Below are 21,051 nucleotides of genomic sequence, written 5' to 3'. Positions count from 1 at the left end.
TATGATCAACAGATGGCTTGTTTCCTTAATACATAAAAGGATCTTAGAAGTCAGTAAGAAACAGAGCATGCTCTATCATAAAAAGGGGCAGAAATCACAAACAGATTTCAGCAGGAGGAAAATAAATGGCCATTAAACTCAGGAGAAAATGGTCAACTTCAATTGTAAATTGAAGAAAAAATGTAAATTACAGGAATATATTCATATTTTTACCCATTAAATTGGCAAAGATTAACAAAAAAGAATCTAATATTTGATATAAATCTAAAAATTTAGATTTAAAATATTTTTATAATTTATAATGTACAAATCAGATATTTGCATAATCTGTTAGTTGGCATAAAATTTACAAGTTATTACTGTGTAAATTTTCAAATTGTAAATTTTTAATATATTTTAAAAACCTTAAAAATAAGCATAATCTTAAACAATTTTCACTTAAAAATGTTTGCCCATGGAAATAATTAAAGATGTGGTCAATAGTTAGCTGGATGAAATTTTACTGTAAAATTCCCTGTAATAAAACGTTGGTACTCAAGAAATTGTTAATAAGATGGTGACTAAACATAGAAATAAATGACTGTAAAATAAATGATATAGTCCACTAGTCATATCTTTTAGTCATAAAAATGATGTAGATGAATGTTTATTGAAAAAGAAAACATGTTCTATTGATTTAAAAATAATGTTACAAAACAATACATATTTTGCTATCAAATTTTTGAAAAAACTATCTGGAAAGACATGCAGATGTGCACCAAGGTAGCAACCACCATTGACTATTAGGGATTTGTCATTTTAAATTTTGCTTCTTATTATCTAATTTACCTACAATAAAAATATGTTGCATTTGGAATTAGGAAAAAGGAAATCCCAAATAAGATATTTTAAATTTCCAAATCTTCTCATTCTCTGCCAACAATCACCTGAATAATATGGGGAAGAAGTATGCAGGAAGGCTGGCTTTATGAATAGGTAGGAAAAAAGAAAACAGAAAAAAAAAATTGTAGAGTTTATATAGATATTAATTACTCTTTGAGGAGTGTCAATGAATAGGCAAAATACTTTGATTTTACCAGGATATTTGAATACCTGTTGGGATAAACCCTTCAGCACCCACCCTATCACCCAAGCCACAATGATGTCTTGCTTCCATTGCAGAAGCTTCCCATCTGGTCTTCCAACATGTCTTCCTGCTGTTTTTACTCTACTGTAGACTCTTTTAAAACCAGAGAGCAATGCTTCCCGTTCTCACTCAGATCAATAGCAATATTCTTGTAATAACCTCCAAGGCCTTAGGTAATCTGGTTACCTAACAATCTCTCTGACCCTATCATCAGTCAACTGTTGCCTAGTTCACTCTGCTCCAGACATACCAGCCTCCTTGCTGTTCTTCAAACACATCAAGTGTCCTCCCCCTTCAGTGTCATTGCTCTTGCTTTCGTCTGTGCCTCATACACCCTTTCTCCAAATATTTACATGGCTTACCCAATCACTTCTGTCTTCAGTCTGTTCAAATGCCACCTTCTCAGTGAGATTTTCCACAGCCACTGTTTACATAATGGCACATCCAACTTTCTTTTCCCCTTGCCCTGCTTTCTTGTTCTCTACATAGCTCTTATGACTAAGGACACATTCACTATATGCTTATATGTTTATTGTTTATTCTGTGTCTCCTGGACACAAGGATATAAACACCGTGTGGTCACAGATTTATTTTGTCCACTGCTGAATCCCTAGCCTCTTTAATAGTGCTAGGACCATAATAGGTGCTCAATAAGTATTTATTGAGCAAATGAATGGGGTATGGGTTTGAGATTGGCAATGTTTTAATTACATAAATCAATATTTAGGTCATAATCAGTTTTGACTATTAGTAATCTATACTTAAGGTAGTAGCAAAGTACCCCTCTGATGGGATAAGGGGGACTGTCAATTTAAAAGGAAAGATGAAGGGTAAGAGAATGAAATTAGGTTTTTTGTACATCAGAGGCCCCTTTCTAAAGCATCAGGGTAATATAATTCATTCATGAGTTTACGAAAATCTGCTTGTCATTGTGCTTGTTGGAGCATTACCAGGAATTGTGCTTGCTAAAGATACAAAGACGTGTAGTATTTAGTACCAGCCCTTAAGAGATCTATTCAACAGAGGCAATTCTAGGTTTTCCATGTCATTCCCTCATTCCCCTTCTCCTTGCTATCAACCAAATGTGTAACTGTGCTCAAGGCAGGAATGTGATTAACACCAGGCGTAAACACAGTTACATAGATTCACAAAGGGACTAAGGGACTAGAAATCTACAAGACAGATGCCAAGAATGCGCTTGCACTGTGGACTTTGGCCCTTCTTTCCAGAAGTGTTGCTATGGTATTCTAATTCTAAACTCAAAGTACGGGAAAGCCGCTACTCTTGAAAGTTAGCTGGTTAATAGTTCAAACCATTTTCTTTCTCATCCTCCTACCTCACAAAAGTAAGGAGCAAATGAGTTGGGGTTTTGCAGGACAAGATATGAAAGTCAGCTAACCCTGTCCCAACAGGTCACTATTTCCTTACATTCACTCGTTGGTGTAGTTCAGCCTTTGTTTCCTCATCATCCCACAGGTCATCAGGAAGGGAGTTGAAATCAGCCTGCCATTGAGCTACAAAATCTTGCTTGTGATCTGGACGCTTTAGAAACTCCTGGAAACTTGTTCTGTAGACATGAAAAGAATGAGATAAATTTTATATGTCATGCCTCTAAACTGTAAAATTCTAACTTTGGAAACTTTACTTACCTAATCTCATATAAGTAAGCAAGCACAGTATGCTGGTCTTCCCTCAGATGTCTGAGTACTGTTTTGATGGTGTTTATATAGGAATTTTCTATTAGTTCCCAGTAAGGTACTAAAAACGAAGGCATTTCCTGTTAAATTGTAAAGTATAGAAATTTTTACTTCAAAATGAAAGTTCTTCTGAATAATAAAGTCAAAGAAATAGTCCCAAGCAAAAAGGTCAAGATGCAACTGCAACTACCTAAAGCATTCCCTGTGAGACTTTTTGCTCCTCTTCTCTCCCACGTCCCTACTACAGCAAATTCATATTCCAAATAATCCTCCATGTCTCAGCCCAGATATTATTTATTCCAGAAATTGGGGGGCCGGGCACGGTGGCTCATGCCTGCAATCCCAGCACTTTGGGAGGCCAAGGTGGGCAGATCACGTAAGGTCAGGAGTTCTAGACCAGCCTAGCCAACATCATGAAAGCCTGTCTTTACTAAAAATACAAAAAAATAGCCAGGTGTGGTGCCATGTGCCAGTAATCTCAGCTACTCGGGAGGCAGAGGCAGGAGAATTGTTTGAACCTGAGAGGCAGAGCTTGCGGTGAGCTAAGATTGTGCCATTACACTCCAGCCTGGGCAAGAAGAGTGAAATTCTATCTTAAAATAAATTATTTATTCCAGAAATCCTTCCCAGATACAACAAGTCTGCAAGGTCACACACTGAGGTTCTGAAGTTCTCCCTTAGCATCCTGTACTTTTCCCATCATAACACTGATGCTGTTAATTGTAACATCATCATTTACTTGTCTGTACTCACCTCTAGAATGGCAGTTCCATAAAGCCAGAAACTGATTGTCTTGTTTACCATTATAAGAAGACTCTTCAAAAAGTTTATGAAAAATGCACATTATGAAAAAACTATGCATGAATTTTGAAATTCAATATTTGAACACATCTGAATAGGATGTAGTTTCAGACACTGAGAAAGATGAGATATCAGCTTGAAAAAAACCCCTATCTGAGCAACATGAATTCTGCAAAAATTGAAACAAGAACAAACATCAAATTGCTGGTGAAGCTTGGGAGGAAGAATGGTGAAATCATCGATGCTTTACAAAAAGTTTATGGGCACAATGTTCCAAAGAAATTAGCAGTTTACTAACTGATCTTAAGAAGGTGAGATAATGTTGAAGATGAAGACTGTAGCAGTAGACCAATTCATATCAATTTTCAAAGAAAAAATTAACTTTTTGTGCCCTCACTGAAGAGGACCAATGATTAACAGCAGAACAATAGCCAACCCCACAGACATCTCAATTGGTTCAGCTTACAGAACTCTGACTAAAAATAAAAGTGGAGCAAACTGTCTACTAGATGGATGTCAAAACCATTGTGCCCAGAATAGTGGCAGACAAGAGCAAAGCTTTCAATAGAAATTGTTAACAAGTGAGATCAAGATTCTAAAGCATTTCTTCAAAGAATTTGTAATGGGAGATGACGTGTGGCTTTATCAGTATGATTCTGAAGACAAAGCACAATCAAAGCAATGGCTACCAAGAGATAGAAGTGGTCCAGCCAAAGTAAAAGCAGACTGTATCAAGAGGAAAGGTCATGTCAAGAGTTTTTTTTTTTTTTTTTTTTTTTTTGATGCTCCAGGCATTTTGTTTGTTAAATTTCTGAGGGGCCAAAGAAAAATAACATCTGCTTATTATGAGAGTATTTGAGAAAGTTTGCTAAAGCTTTAGCAGAAAAACAACTGAGAAGCTTCACCAGAGAGTTGTTCTCCACCACCACAATTCTCCTGCTCATTCCCCTCATCAAACAAGAGCAATTTTGTAAAACACTTGATGGGAAATCATTAGGCATCCATGATATTGTTTGGCTCTGTGTCTCCACCCAAATCTCATCTCAAATTGTAATCCCCATAATCTCCATGTGTCAAGGGGAGGACCTGGTAGGAGGTGATTGGATCATGTGGTGGGTTTTCCCCATGCTGTTCTCATGATAGTGAGTTAGTTCTCATGTGACACGATGATTTTATAAGTGTTTGACAATTCCTCCTTCACACACACACATACACACTTTCACTTGCCTCCATGTAGTATGTGCCTGCTTTCCTCTCTGCCATGATCGTAAGTTTCCCAAGGCCTCCCCAGCCATGTGGAACTGTGTGAGTCAATTAAACCTCTTTCTTTTATAAATGACCCAGTCTTGGGTATTTCTTTATAGCATTGTGAAAACAAACTAATACAATCCACCTTATATTTCTGATGTGGCTCCATCTACCTTCTTTTTGTTTCCTAATCTTGAAATATCTGTAAAGGATACCCATTTTTTTTAAACAAATAACGTAAAAAAGACTGCATTGACATGGTTCAACTCTCGGGACCCTCATTTCCTTAAGGATGGACCACATTGTTGGCATTATCTCCTACAAAAGTGTCTTAAACTTGAAGCTTATGTTGAGAAATAAGGCTTATTTTTAAGTTTTTATCTTTTAATTCAATTTTTCCACAAGCTTTTTGAAGTCCTCTCATGCCATCTTTTCTTTAATTACCATAGTGTTTGGGACATAGTTGGCCCTCAAGGAATAGTTATTGAATGAATAAATTGAATCATCACAGGTGACATATTTTGTCTCAGTTAGGAAACTGCCTAGCATGAAGAACACCTAGTGTTCATGTCAGGGTGATGATGAGTTATTTCTCTGATTACATTTAGAAGGTTCTTTCATTCCTGTGTGCTTCATGAAAATCAGAAATTTTCTTTTATATTTTCTTTAATAATGCAAATAAACAATCAAAACCAAGAAATAATCTAAATTAATAAAGCTGAGGATCCATATTATATTTATTATATTTTTATTGGCTGTGCATTTATTTACTCAGGGAATTACACATGGAGACGTTAAAGGTCATCTGGGCTAATTTCCTCTCCAATCAAGAAATGCCAAATGCTAGAGATATATTATCTAATCTCCCTGTGGACCTCATGTATGCATCAAGCACAGAATTTCAAGGCAGCCTCCTTCAATGTTCACAACTCATGTTACTGGAAAACTTTTTCTTCTGTTGAGCAGAAATTTGTCTTTCTGTAATTTCCACTGAGTCCTAGCTATCCTCTTTGGAGAAGGACAGACTACATTCTCACTATTTTTCTTATGGCAGAGACTGGCTTCAGGGAAGGCAATGACATAGGGAAAGAGGGAGGAAGGGACAGAATCTGGGAACGGATTGTACTATGTGTACTATGTTTTTTCCTATGCATACATGCCTATGATATAATTTAATTTATAATCAGGCACAGTAAAATATTAACAACTAATAATAAAATAGAACAATTATGACAATATACTGTAAAAAAAAGTTACGTGATTGAGGGCTCTTCCTCTCTTTCTCTTACTCCCTGATCCACATATCCAGCCTTGCTCTCAAGGCTAGAGCAGGAATGGGTCTGCTCAACAGGAGTTATTCTTGCTGTGCAGGCTCCAAATGATCATCTTTATATTTTATTAGTGCTCAAAAGTAATGTGTTTAATAATTTGCTCTTAAATTACAACAATAATTAATGTATACATTATTGGTCTGTATGTTACTAAGTCCCACTGCCTTTTCTTAAGTACTTAGGCATTTGCCTGCGTCTAGTTTTCTGGAATCCCCTGTACCCTCTGTGACTTCTGTGAGTCGTGGATAATGTAATATCTGTAGGTTCTTCCAGCCCCTGAGATGTAATTTTTCTGGGGTCTGGGAACTTGAATTTTCATGATGTAATGAGGTGCTCAGAGCTGTACTTTCCAATTAAATAGTTTTCCCTTTGTTAGAGAACACAAAATCATAGTAGGAATTCAGTAACCAAGGCAGTATTCTCTGAAGTTTCAGAGACCCTCACTTTATATAGGCGTTGTCCAAGTTCCTGAGAGGAGCGTAGTAATTTGCTCACACAAGCAACAGATTCATCTTCAGGTACCACTGGTCAGGTCTTCTGCCTTTTTCCAATTTGACTTCCTCTCTGTCACATTTCCTTCCATAATGAGTTATGAAGCTAAAAGAAAATATTCTAACTATCAACACTAAAAAATCCAACGAACCTTGCTAGAGGGAAGCCTCAATTATCTTTCTGTTCTGTCTGTAGGAAAATGAGCTTACAAAATCATTTTCACATGTAAAGACCTGCAAAAATAAAGAAAAACAGAGGGGTACTGGGCACCTAAAAAGTGTTTGTGGTGCTTGTCTGTTTCTTCCAGTTATAAAAATATTTATTAACTGAATACAAATCAGTTCTAAATAAATATTCACTTCATGACTGATTCTGTATCTGCAATTTTGTGCTTCTTTTCTTAAAGAGGGTCCACCAAGTCTTTGGGACTCACAAAACCTTATTACTACCGTTAATTAATTTGACTTCATTTCTTTTCTCATTTAAGATGATTTCAGGTTATCCAAGCTGGATTTCCATTTTCAGTCTTCTATTATCTTCTTAGACAATGTAACTACAAAATCTTTTTATTTTTGGCATTTTGGCAGAGACATCTACACATACCCTTGACTGTATTCTTTCAACATTTGAGTGCCTGTGATGGGCTAGACACTCACTAAATTCCTATCCTTTTATAATTTTCTCAAATTTTTTGAGTACCTCCCCACTATCGCCCCTTTCCCCTGTAAAATGCCCTGGGATCACATTAGTTTCTTTGGTACATAATTGGGATTTTAAGGGCAAATTTTCTTCTTATTTGAGCCCATCCACTTCTCTTAGAGCCTTATTCCCCTTTAGAGGCTGGTTATGATTTCATTATAGGTTTGAAATATGCTTTCCTGATAACTAGGGCACATATTTCTTATGTTCTGCCAGATCCTTCCTTTACTATTACACCTCCTTTATTACTACTTTCTCCTAAATTATTGATCATTTCCATTTATCTAACTGTCCATATTTGTTGGTCAGTACTAAATTCGAAGCATAGACCCCTCTATATTTTGAATGTTGAAATTGTCAGCAAGGCCAGTAGAGAATTGATCAAAAGCTCTGCTTTAATCTGAGTTACACGTCTGGCAGTAGAGTCCTATGTCTGTCAGCCTCCTGAAGGAGGACAGGTTTCCAAACCCAGCACACATGGCCCTGTGGCCCCTGGGCTCAGTTTCAGGGAGGACTGTTGCTACAGGTTGGTTGAATGTGAGTGAGGGCACTAAGTGGGCCACATGGCCAGAGGCATGGCTGCCTCTTTCATGGAGTCCTAGCCTTGCGAGTCTGTTCTTGTGACTCCACAGGATGGAAGCAAAGACCTCTCACTCTATCTGCCTTCTGTGTTCTCTCTGCACCTTCCTTTGTGGCTGGCAAAGGGTAGAGATCCCAGGTTTTTCTTACATTTGGCTGCTACCTGAATGCTGTATGGAAGCAGCCTCTCTTTTCAATCTCTCTCCCTCCATTTGTCTGCTGAAGTAAGGTTGACCTGGGGCCCTCAGAAGGTCTGGAAACAGGGTTACCAGATAAAGTACAGGATTCTCAGTTAAATTTGTTGTTTAACTGAAATCCAAGTTGAGCTGGGCATCTGTCTTCCTCTTCCTTGACAGGTGTATTAGTCCGTTTTCATGCAGCTGATAAAGACATACTTGAGACTGGGAAGAAAAAGAGGTTTAATTGGATTTCCAGTTCCACATGGCTGGGGTGGCCTCAGAGTCATGGCAGGAGGTGAAAGGTACTTCTTACATGGCAGTGGCAAGAGAAAATGAGGAAGAAGCAAACGCGGAAACCCCTGTTAAACCCATCAGATCTCGTGAGACTTGTTCACTATCACGAGAACAGCACGGTAAAGACTGGCCCCTATGATTCAATGACCTCCCCTGAGTCTCTCCCACAACATGTGGGAATTCTGGGAGATACAATTCAAGTTGAGATTTGGGTAGGGACAAAGCCAAACCATATCAGCAGGTAAACTCGGCAGTTCACATGTGGGGAGTCCAGAGTGGAAAAGAACTAGACTGGGCCTGTTTTGCTGTAGCAAAAGGTGTTTGCTACCTGACCTTACTTAGGAAATGAGAGGTGAGTGCTACACATCTTCCATGTCCCTCCACATCAGTTTCCTTCACGTTGCTTAGTGGCTGGGGAGGCTAATGTATGTAAGCTACTTCAGGAAACTCCCTGGCCGTCCGTCTTCTTGGCCAGAGTATTTTTCTGCTCTTGTTTGTGGGGTCACACTGCTTCCCTCTGGGGGAAAGCCACAGCTCCTGTCCGATGGCCCTCTAAGTGCAGAATTTCTCTTGAGGCCCAAGGATCTACTCCCTTTCTGCACCTCCTCAGCCTAGGGGCCTTAGTGACCCCCAGCTGCCACTTGTTGGAGGGGAGGGAATAATCTAATCCTTGTAGGCTGCCATACTTATTGCCTACACATTTGTAAATAGTCTTTTATTCTACTCTTCTCAAATTATCATGTTTTCCATCAAATCCTGAGTGCTAGAAGATCTACTTGGAGCTGGTGCCATATTTCAATGTTAATTTTGTTTTAAAAAAATTCCTGTTTTTTATTTCTCTCTTGTCCTCTATAGATTTATTTCTTTCAAGGGCTTCAAGTTTTGGAGTTAAGGAATGAATTTAGGTGTTTTTGCCCCACACTCCCCATCACTTACCATATTGTATCATTTTAATTTTATCTCATTGCTAACACCCACTTCTATATCTTGCTTCTATGGTAAGTTTTTTGAACCTACATATATATTAATATTAATATATATTAAAGTAGCTTCTGTTTGGCTGAGTGAGGTCAATTACATACCTTCATAATTACATCATTTAGTATTCTCAATTTTAAATATTTTCTGTTCTAATGTCACTCTCAATGCTAATTAATCAATTAGAAACCTATCAAGTTACATACTCTGTACTGTGTTTGTGTTGAATACAGTGAATTATTCCATGTTCCTACCCTCGCCAAAGAGTTTATAATTTAATTGGGAGAGAAGACATATCCCTAGGAAAGCTCAATAATAACAGCAACACCACAATTGCTGCATTTCATAATTGGGTCTCAAATGCCTGGCACAGATGGTCGCTGCTGAGTTCATCAGAGTAAGAGATCATTGGGGACTGGAATGAGGGAGAAGGAGACCTTGTCTTTTAAAAAGCTCTTTGCTGTTTAAAAAGTTTTAAAGGAAGGACTATTCTGTGGACTTTCTGAGAATTCATCTGTTAAAGCAACCAAAAATGGTAGATGGCAACCGGGCCTTGCTAGTTGAGCTGGGCGGAGCTTCCAGCGCTACCCTGGGACATCTCCTTGCCTTACACCAGCACACCCATTAACGTTCCCAAGTCAGATAGCTGTCTGTTCTTTTATGGGTTTAGTTAGCTTCAAAAATATTCTTCTACTTCTAAAAAGTCAAAGATTAAACTTCTTTTAAAAGCATTATGATGGGGGTATTAAAACATGAATAGAAGGCTAGAAATTTGCTGGATATGTGTTCTGGGGAAGTCATTCTTCCAGGAATCTGCATCTCTGTGTGTTCCTGAGAAGAAAATTGTTCCTCACAGAACCCATTTGTTCCCCCGATTTTAGCACTCAATAGCAGTTCAAAGCATGACTCAGAAACTCAAGTAGGAGAAAGGATGAGATATGGGTCATTGAGTAGTCTCTAAAAAAAAATCTCAGCTTTTTGATGGGTAAATATATATTATGTGCTGTAAAAGACCTTCAGGATGTTGCAGATGACAGCATGAATCTTACTATATGCAGGAGAAAGAATGAATTCTACCAGCTTGATTCTAAATGGCCATACCTCAGGAACTGGTTCATTCACATAGACCCATTCTTCTGATCCTGGCTTAGGTGGCTGCGGCACTATTGCAACAGGTGATGTGTCTGTAGAGTCAGCAGGTGATTTCTTTACTGGTACTTTTCCTCCTGATGATTTTCCTTTAGGGGAACCTTAAACATGCATATCAAATTATTCCAATATAAGTAAATGAATGGGACAGAATTCTGGTGGAGGAATACATCTATAATTGCCATGGACTTCAGGTGATTCATTAACTACTTTTTAAGCTTTTTTTGAGGAGTCTTACAAAAAATTCTTATTCTCCACAGCCCCCAAATTAACCAATAATATTAATAATAGTAAATGTCTTAAAGCAATCCAACCTAAGTGGCTAATATATTTGATATTTTATTTTCATCTCTGTTCTTGCTTTCATAATGAACATGTGACTTTTATAAAGTTTAGACTGTAGAACAAAGTGTATTTCACTTACTATTTCAAAAACTGGCAAATTAAACTCTCCACACTGAATGAGAAAGAAGGTAGCTAGAACATGAGTGGTGCTCTTGGTATCCCTTGGAGACCAGGTAAGAGGGCAGAGAGAAAGGAGGATATTAAAAGAGTCAGCTGGAGTAGCTGAGGGATGCAGGGGAGGAGAAGAGGAGCTGTTGTAGCCCCTGAACATTCTCTGCACATGACACAGGGTTTCTGTGGGGAAACTATATTTCTTGCTACTGTTATGGAATAAAGATGAAGGTAGTTGCTGTGCCATAAGCCTGGCAGAATCAAGGCATGAGAGAAAGAGAAAGGAAAAGAAAGGGAAGGAAAGGAAGGGGAGGCGAGGGGAGGAAAGCGGGGGATGCTTGGGAAGAAAACAAGAAAGAGGAGGTCTAATTTTCAGTTCAGAATCCGAAAAGGACATTCACTTCACTTTCCCTGATAACATCAAGAGGGAATCTAGATCTGTTAAGTGGTACCCTATGGTATGAACAATCTTGGTCCTTAACTCAGAGAGCACTAATATTCCCTGAAAAGATCAAGTTATTACAGTTTGGAAATTCACTCCATTTAAAATTCCACTTACCTTTAGATTAATTATTGAAATTTTTAGATGCAGTTTACAGATACCTGTAGAACTAGGAGCACTTTCTTCCTCCAAAATATATTTCTTTAATGAGTATTATTTAATTACAATGCTGTTTAGAAAAACAAAAAAAACTTAGCCGGGCGAGGTGGCGGGCGCCTGTAGTCCCAGCTACTCGGGAGGCTGAGGCAGGAGAATGGCATAAACCCAGGAGGTGGAGCTTGCAGTGAGCTGAGATCCGGCCACTGCACTCCAGCCTGGGCGACAGAGCGAGACTCCGTCTCAAAAAAAAAAAAAAAAAAAAAAAAAGAAAAACAAATACGTCTTCCACTTTTATGTTAGTTAAAAATAAGTGGATTATAAGTAGAGGAGAAATTGTTAATTATATCTTGTGGGCAGTTTAGGTGATCTCCACTTATATATTTAAAAACATTATCTATTATCTGTAGATCTGAAGTTATATCTAAATTATATAAAATTTAGAAAAATTTAAGAAAGTCTTTGTTTAGATAGTAACTGACAATTTTCACAATTTGCTATATTTTTCTATATAATGATTTTCCTTTGACCTGAATCTCTGGTGAAGTACAAATGATAACTCTATTACCAATTTAAAATGAATTTCTCTAAGCAAAATTCCTAAGAAGAAGAATTTTGTAATGATAAATTAGAGACTGGAATGAGTTTCTTTTTCTTTTCTTAAACATCATGATCATCCAGTGAAAACTGACAGAGTCAGGGAATATTTCTGGACTATTGTGCTTTGATGCTATACAACTTTTGTGTAACTTTTAACAATGAAAATGCTGAAGGGCAAAATATTTGAACAAATAAAAATGTATCTATGCGTTAATGAATATTCACTTTTGAACAAAATCTTTATCAGCATCTTAAATGTAACAAGCAGCATTACTTTTTAAGTATCCTCCATGCAACCATATGAAGGCTTCATTTTCTAATAAGATGTTTGCTTTCACTTGTAGAGTTGGATCATTGAGTCCTCAGTATAACTATTCCTCATGCTCATGGATGAACGGTTTGGAAAATAATCTATGGATTAGCATATGGTAAAGGTACATATTACCAACTTTTTTGTTGTAAGAACCTGGTAGTATCACACAGAAACCCACGGCACTACAATGAGTATAAATAAAAATAAAATGCAGTAAAAAGAGAAATTCAATTTTAGAACACTGGATTTTAAAAATCAATGTTATAAATAAAGAAACAATCAAAGACAAAGTGACAGATCAGTAGGTTTGAGCAAAGAGATAATAATAGGAACTCAGTGAAGGTCTGAGTAATTAAAAGTCAAGAGCTGGAACCAAAATTTACAACTAAGAAAGTAAATAGTTAATTTTAAGATAAGAGGTTCAATTGATGGGAGGGCATTACCAAACACTTTCAAATTAAATTGGCCTTCCTCAGGGAGGTGAAAGGATTGGGAGGTGAGAATTGTAGGAGGGAGGAAAAGATAGGGAAAGTCCGCTTTATGTGTTTTTTTGTTGTTGCTGTTTTCTTTTAAGAAAGGCATTATTTTTACTTTTCTGTTGCAAAATATGTCCTCTAGGACTTAATTTAATTAACAGCTTCACTAGATAGAAACCAGATCAATTAACAGTGATGGCTTTCTTATTGCTTTGGGGGTCAACCATGTTCAGCAAAAACTATCTTTTTGTTAACAGTGCTAATGGCTGCCTGGGCTGCCAACAATGGCAATCAAAGTGGAGATTTAGAGTGTATTAGATAAGATGAAAATTTTAGTTCAGAAATGGACCAGACTGAAGCAACATGACCAGGAAGAGAAGAGGTCCAGTGTTAAGCAAGGAGCCAGAGACTGAGCAAGGAGCCAGAGACTGAGCATGTGTTCTCAGAACTCACTGTTGAAAAACTATTCTGAAAAAGCTCATGGAAGGAAAACTTTCTCTGCTTACTGTCCTAAAATTTATGCTGTTACTCTGTGTAGAGCTGGAGACACAGAATGTGGATGACTATAAAGTAATGAGACTGGTTACCCGGGGTTACTTATAAAACCTAATTTTAGCATCTTTATAATCAATGACAAGAGGGAACTCTCCAGGTCAGCTTTGCAAAGGATTCCCCTTTCTGCCCACTGTCTTTAGTAACTTGGTCTGGGGCCAATAATAATAGTCCATATTTATTTACAGTTTATTCTGGGCCAGATCCTGTACTATTTACTTTTTTGCACATTTACTTATTCTTTATAATAGCCACATGAGTAGATACTCCTATTACTCCATTTCACAGATGAGGAAATTGAGGCATATTGAGGTACAGTAACTTGCCAGAGATAACCCATATATGGTAAATGGCAGAGCTAGAATTTCAGTCTAGGCAGGGTGGCTATAGACTCCATGCTTTTGATTGTCATACCTCATTGCCTTTTAGTGTCTATTGATGTATTTCATATTGATAAATGTTCTTTTGATTCATACTTAGAAGTCTGCAAACTCAGAGAAGTTCTTATACTACTATTTACTTGGCTCGTTGATTTTAAGATTATTTTATTTATTTTGCATACCAATTTTCTTTTTGGTAAATTTCTGGTAAAATTTTTTAAACTACAGTCTGATAAACAGATTCATTAAAAGACTCGTGTTTAAGAGCATAAATAGTATTTATTTAATTTATTTAAACAATTGTAACATTATTGAGGCAAAATCCAGGGAAGTTATGAGCAATTTAGTGTGCAAATTAATGTGGGAGGGTAGATAATATTCTCCAAAGAGTGAAGAAGCTCTTTTTTGTTTTCTCCTTATAGGTTAACAGTTCTTAACAAAACACTTTTTTATTCATTTTGACTGTCAATTTCCTCATCTTTGACATGGTAAAATGATCATTTCTACTTCATAGATGATTGTGAGAACTTAATGAGATCGTATATGTAAATTATCTTGTGTAGTGCCTGGTGCATAAAAGGTACTCTATAAGAGGTAGTTTATTATTGTGCTTATAAATTGTATTATAAAAGATGACTATGGTTGAATTTTGCTACCAGAACCATGATCAATCATAAATTGCCAGCTTTTGTATGTGTGGCATCAACCTTCCAATGAAACCCAATGTATTTTGCATTTGCTATAAATCTATGATGACTTTGCATATTGTGCCACATATTGTCCTCTGTTAAAGGTCTCAGGTGATAACAATCTATTTTAGAAATTAATCCTGTTAAAACTTAAACGCATCATACTTCCTTCATCACCTTGTTTGTCAGGTTGTTCTGATTAATGAGTCATCACAATAAGCATTGTGTCTTTGAGCTGAATGTGCTAATTTCCTCATTTACGGGCTTTGGATTTTTATTTGTATTTCAACAGCGTTATTATAAACATGTTTTTTATTGTAATCTAACTTCAATATTTGAAGGAAGAGGTATATTATAAATAATATACCAGAAATCATTGAATGTTTCTGATTTTCCAGTGGCTACAATAGAGCAGTAAGCCTTGGGCTCCAGTAAAGTAGTTCTCAAATGTTAATGATCATCAGAATCCTCTAGTGGGCTTGTTAAAACACAAAACAGCTGGGTGCCACTCCTGGAGTTTCAGATTTAGTATCTATATTTCTAACAATTTTCCAGGTTATGCAGATGCAGATACTGCTGGTCCCAAAACCATACTTTAAGAGTCTCTGCTCTCATAGATGATCTAGTTATTTCAATTTCCTTTCACTTTTGTCTTTTTTCCTCTGTTCTTCCAGATCCTTCAAATTAAATGGCATTAATGAGACAGCCAGGTGGGAGGGGATCCCTGGACCAGCCTGCTTACTGGGGTGGAGACTTGGGAAGCTCATGCCATCTGTGGTGTGGAGGAGCCTGGTCCCTCTTTTTCCTGTGTGGAATCTGGGATTCAAACTGCCAGGCAGGAGGTACTCTAGCAGAGGGACTCTGGCCCTGCAATAGTTCCTGTTTCCCCCTTTTTCTGTTTTAACCAAGTAAAACCTTGCTGTACTCACCCTTTAAACCATCTGTGAGCCTAAATTTTCATGGCTGTGGGCAGACAAGAACCCCATCTTTAGCTGAACTAAGGAAAAGTCTTGCAACATTTTTGGCACCCAACGTGGGACTTGAAAAGCAGTGAGTGAAATGGGGACTCAAAACCGCTCACTGTTGCTTCTAAGCCTTTTCATCCTTGCACTTCTGAGGGTGGGGGAAACCAAGCCCCCAACCCCCATGAATCCCAGGTCTTTTCATGGCCTTTTCCTTTTTTTTACTGGATAGATGGATAAACATCAGCTCCCCGATGCTCCCTGCCCCATGTCAGGACTGGGACGCATTCCCAGGGTCCTGACCAGCTGGATGGCTGGTTCCCAGCCACAAGCCACCACAGTCTTCCCCTTCCCCAGCCAAAGGGTTTTACTCCATTGGACAGTAATTGAACGCATCACCCTGGTGGAGGAACAACTTGCATAAGAGTAAGAGGCTCTTTCCTAGACATTTTTAAACTGTTTTTTTTTTCTTTCCTCTTCTCCATCCTGTCAGCAGTTAACCTTTAAAGTTTCCCCCACCTTTACTAGGCCAGGCCCCTCAACTAATACTGTTCATATTTTCTGTAAAGCTCTAATTCTGAAAAAGGATTTGTGGGGCTAGTCTTGGACTGGGGCTAGTCTTGGGCTGTGGCCAATCTGGTGTGCTTTGCATGTCTGTATGGCTTGTGCTGAAAGCCTCCGTCTTGCTTTACATCCTGGGGGCATAACCACTTGGCAAGGCTTTGTTTAGCAATACTGCATTAGGGGATGAGCCCTCTCTGGTTCAATGTCTGCACGTTTTACTATCTCTGTCTCTTAAAGGACCCCACCCAGCAACTGGATTTTCTTCTGCCTGTCTATGTATGTACTGTGTGTGATGTATGTGAAAAGAGCTCTAATTAATTTGACCTAAAGAAAGACAAGCACTTGGATCAAATACATTTTTTAAGGGAAGTTAAAAGCTGTGGTACCTTTCAGTTTATGTGACTTTAATCTTTAAGAAGTAAAAACAGCCTGAAAGACTATTGGTAAAATCCAGGTCAGATGCAAGGTTTGCTAAGTGTTTTAAGGTTACAAACTGCTTTTTGGGTTTTGAGAACTATTTGTTGACATGCGACTTCACAATTGGTAAGGTCTGGGCACATATGGAACTAACCACACCCTTAATTAAGAAGGCAAACCTTGGCTACACTTAGCACACAATTAAAGCAACTCACCAAGCTTTACCTTAAAGTTAAAATTCATAGGAGTTAATTGAAACTATTAGAAATAGATTTACATGCAAGGTGTGTAAGAACAGTAAAATGTGTTTTTTAGTAAAAGGTTATAAGAAGGCATGGAAATGTAAAACTTTGCCTAGGGTTACAGGATTGTATTGAGTTAAATTAGGAAAAAGCTGAAGGTTCAAAGAAGTGGTACAATAATTGTGGAAAGTAATCTTGCAGAAAAGGTTCTCTATGTGAACATATTGACTAAATTCCAAAAAGGGTATTATACGGTTTTCCTGTAAATTGAGCACTGAAATAAAAGCATAACAAGGTTTTCCTAAGGCATTAATCTGTTCTTTGGTAAAATTTGTAAAGGGATATAAAAGGTTTGTGCCTCTTTAAAATTTCTGAGTCATCATTTTGGCAAAATAAATAGTTTATGGTAATATGGAATTCTATTTAATAATATCAAGTGCTTCACACATATTTAAAAGGCTTCCCAAAATCAAACTTCAGTATCAAAATTATCTTCACTGGCACCTGGCTTTTTGAATACTTCAGAGGGCCCCTGAAGTGTCCAGAAAAGAGAAGTAAACAGGATTGTTTGACAGGTTTAGGTATGTCAGATTGCCAAAATGATGCTCAAGTTTCTTTAGGTTATATCTTGGTGAATAATGCTAATATATGTTCCAAAATTGTATAAAATTTCTAAAATTCTAATGTCTAAGTTTATGCTATCAATCATAATTAAGGTTGTTACATTAAGTTATTGAAAACCATGGAGAAAACCAAACTTCTTTGTCAATCATATTTCTAACTGTAACTACCCTGGACATTTTGCTATCCACAGACAATTGTCCTGTTTTAATCCTTTTCAAAGATGGTTTATAATGAGCTATAGAACTTTAACAGATGCTCTCAAACACTGGTTTCTGATCACTTTGGAGACTCTGACACTGGAATAAAAAAATGTACAGAACTCATGAACAGCTGAAATGTTCATAAATATCAAGTGAAGCAAGAACTAAATGGACTGAACTCAGAAAGCTGAAGCAACCTTTTTGACTTTTGCTTGGAATATTGCTGATCCTTATTTTGTTTCTCAGAGTCAAGGAAACTTATTTTGAGCTATTTATGGCCTTTAATAATTAAGGAATAAGCAAGGTATACTCCTGTGATCAAAATTTGGAGCACGTTTGTTTCTTTCTGCCTGGTTCCTCCAGAATTTAGAACCTATCTGTGAGTATTCTTATGGCAATATAGTTGTTTGCATCAGTGCAATAAAAATCCATTTTTCTTTTACAACAGGACACAATTGGAGAAAGAGGTTATTTCACCAAAGCTTTGACTGGAAGGGTATGCTTCCCTTTAAGGAGTAAATCTCTACTTGCAGAGCCAATAAAAGCCCGGAGGGGAAACTGGCCTCATACCTTCATCTATGCAGTCCCTGTACAGGGTTCCTGACCTGTGGTCAGTAAAGAATATCACTTTCTGGCCGGGTGTGGTGGCTCACACTTGTAATCCCAGCACTTTGGGAGGCTGAGGTGGGTGGACCATAAGGTCAGTAGTTTGAGACCAGCCTGGCCAATACAGTGAAACCCTGTCTCTATTAAAAATACAAAAATTAGCTGGCTGTGGTGGCATGTGCCTGTAATCTCAGCTACTTGGGAGGCTGAGGCAGGAGAATTGCTTGAACTCAGGAGGCAGAGCTTGCAGTGAGCCAAGATTGCACTACTGCATCCCAGCCTAGGTGACAGAGCTAGACTCCATCTCAAAAAAAAAAAAAAAAAAAAAAAAAAAAGTCACTATTGCCACTTTCTAACAGGTTCAGGAGCTCCAAGTTTATCTTGGGACCATAAGAAAAGACGGCCACCCACCTCACAGGTATTTGAGGATACAAACCCATGGTTGGGCTTGGCTTTAAAAAGGTCTCATGTGAGATTCCTTATGGAACAGACTTCCATCAAAACCAATCCAAAAGGCCTATACAGAAATAATTATTATTGCTGCACTTTATGCAAATAATCAGGCCAAGTATAAGACTAAAATCTATTTTGCAAACCATTCAGTCCTGTGATGACTTTTTAACAAAAATGAGGACGGGAGAGAGATAAATCATGTTTCAAAACTTATACATTTGTCGTTAAATTCAAAAGTCATTAGTTGTTTTTAAGTTTTCACCTACATTTTAGACTAACCCTGCTTACTCCTGTGAACCAACCAGCAATTTCTGGCTCCGGGTCACAAAGAACAAAAGGAATGAGTAATATAAAAATCTGAACGGATATTCTAGTTCTAAGCAATTATCCTGCAAATCCTGTGAGGTGATGGGAATAAATAGGATGCCCATCACTCGGAGGTTTCCTTTTTGGGAAAGTAAGACCAAGGCAGCTAACCAAACCCAAGCACCATGCACCCAAATCCTAGCAAGCATAACTATAGCTACTTGTTATCTGGGTGTGTCACAAGACATTTTTTCCTCTTCCTTGTTGGAGGAGGACTCCGTTCCACAGTGTCACCTTAGCATTCGGCTTATGATAAGGAGTCCATGCAACTCCTTGAGGCATATTTTTGTACCAAACTCAATTCCAAGCTTTGGGTCAAAGCCCTAGGAAGGAAAACTGGATCTAGGGAATTCAGGGGCAAATGACAACAGAGGTTAAAAGGCACAGCAAAGCTGAGAGTGGCTGATTCCTGCCGATTAAGTCAACCCCAAGCTTCCTGTTTCATGGATAAAGGTCAAGTTAGTATCCATGACATAAATGATATCTAGGAAACTCCAAGGCTACTGGCAGCAGGGGAGATAAGGCATACATGGGTAAGAGCAGATAATTCCTATTCTCTAGGCCCTCCCTGCTTCATGGGTGTAAGGTGCTTTGGCACTCATGGCGGGACCTGCCAAAATCACTCAGATGCAAGTATGGAAGAGGGAAAGTGGACATGCTTCCCTCTCCCTCATGTACCCTGGTTATTTGCTAGGAAGAGACAGAAACCAGGGATGCCTGCTCCCCTCTTTCTAGATGGGTGACCATTCATCTTCATTCTGTATCCCTTTCAAATGCATCCTGACCCTCTGGGACTCCTTGAAAAGGTGTTACTTTTTTCTTTCTCCTCCTCTGCCCTCTCTTCACAGGTAATTGTATCTCCGTACTATGGGACACTCCCCTCAGATGCATCCTACAAACATGAAAGAGTTTATTTCCCAAGCCTTAAACTAGTTGGCTTAGGATTGGGCTCAGGGGAAGGGAACCCAGAAGCCTGACATGCCAGCAAAAGAGTAGAGCTTTTTTAACCAGCTGGGGTTTGGCCTCCCTCTCCCTGTGCAAACTGGTAAAAGGCTTCAGAATTTTTGAGCTGTCCTTATCCCTCCCCTTGTTTCCTTTCGATACATGTTTTCTAATAACTCCATTTGTCTGCTCTTGCTTTCAGGCCATCAAACTGTAAATAGTCAAGCAAGTGGAGCATCTGACAATGGCCCCTTCTGCTGGGAACCTTTAAATAGGCCTCTGAGGGAGCTCTGATTGCCATTTCCCCAAAACAGCGACCCCTGTCAGCAGGAAGCAGTTAAGATCGGTCTTTGTCCTTATCCTTAATCTAACAACAAATAGTTAGATAGATGTACTTCTTTAGAGAGGGGAATGAGACAGCCAGGTAGCAGGGGGTCCCTGGAGAAACTCCAACCAGCCTGCCCACTAAAGTGGAGACTTGGGAAGTTCACACCATTTGTGGTGGGGAGGAGCCTGGCCCCTCCTTTTCCTGTGTGGAAACAGGGATTCAAACTGCCAGGTAGGAAGGGCTCCAGTGGAGGGACTCTGACCTTGCGAGAGTCCCTGTTTCCCTCTTTTTTTCCCTTTTCACCCAATAAAACCCTGTTTTACTCACCCTTCAAACCGTTTGTGAGCCTAAATTTTCATGGCCATGGGATGGACAAGAACCCCGTCTTTAGGTGAACTAAGGAAAAGTCCTATGACATTAATGCTTATAACATTGATACTAAATTTATTATTTTAAGTGGCTTGGTAGCACCTACAATAATTGACCCTGTAAGACAAATCAGAAGGCAAACACTGGAACAATACTAACACTAATACATGTGGCAAAGCATCAGAACTAAAGATGGCATTATTTCCAAGTGTTTGTTCCGGAGAACTCTGATCCCAACAGATATTCCTCCAAGGGAGAAGAATTCTGCAGCCAGAATGCCCTGGGATCTTACATATGGTGTCTCCTGCTCCCTTTGAAATGCACATTGTAATAGAAAAAAA

At 38.3% G+C, this 21,051-nt stretch overlaps 1 protein-coding gene across 5 annotated transcripts in view; it reads right to left on the bottom strand.

Annotated features, from left to right (window-relative positions):
- The window catches only part of SPEF2 (sperm flagellar 2), a 203,019-nt gene that overhangs the window by 75,457 nt on the left and 106,511 nt on the right, over positions 1-21,051 (bottom strand). For all 5 annotated transcript variants that reach the window (XM_017959489.3, XM_017959487.3, XM_017959490.3 and 2 more), the window contains 3 exons: positions 10,526-10,674; positions 2,776-2,903; positions 2,555-2,693 (listed from right to left, as the gene is read on the bottom strand). In XM_017959489.3, coding sequence (XP_017814978.2) covers positions 2,555-2,693; positions 2,776-2,903; positions 10,526-10,674 — 416 coding nt within the window. The remainder of the gene's footprint in view (positions 1-2,554; positions 2,694-2,775; positions 2,904-10,525; positions 10,675-21,051) is intronic.

Source organism: Papio anubis, chromosome 5, assembly GCF_008728515.1.
Source record: "Papio anubis isolate 15944 chromosome 5, Panubis1.0, whole genome shotgun sequence".
Lineage (NCBI taxonomy): Eukaryota > Metazoa > Chordata > Mammalia > Primates > Cercopithecidae > Papio > Papio anubis.
This window is presented reverse-complemented; position numbering and strand designations above follow the sequence as displayed.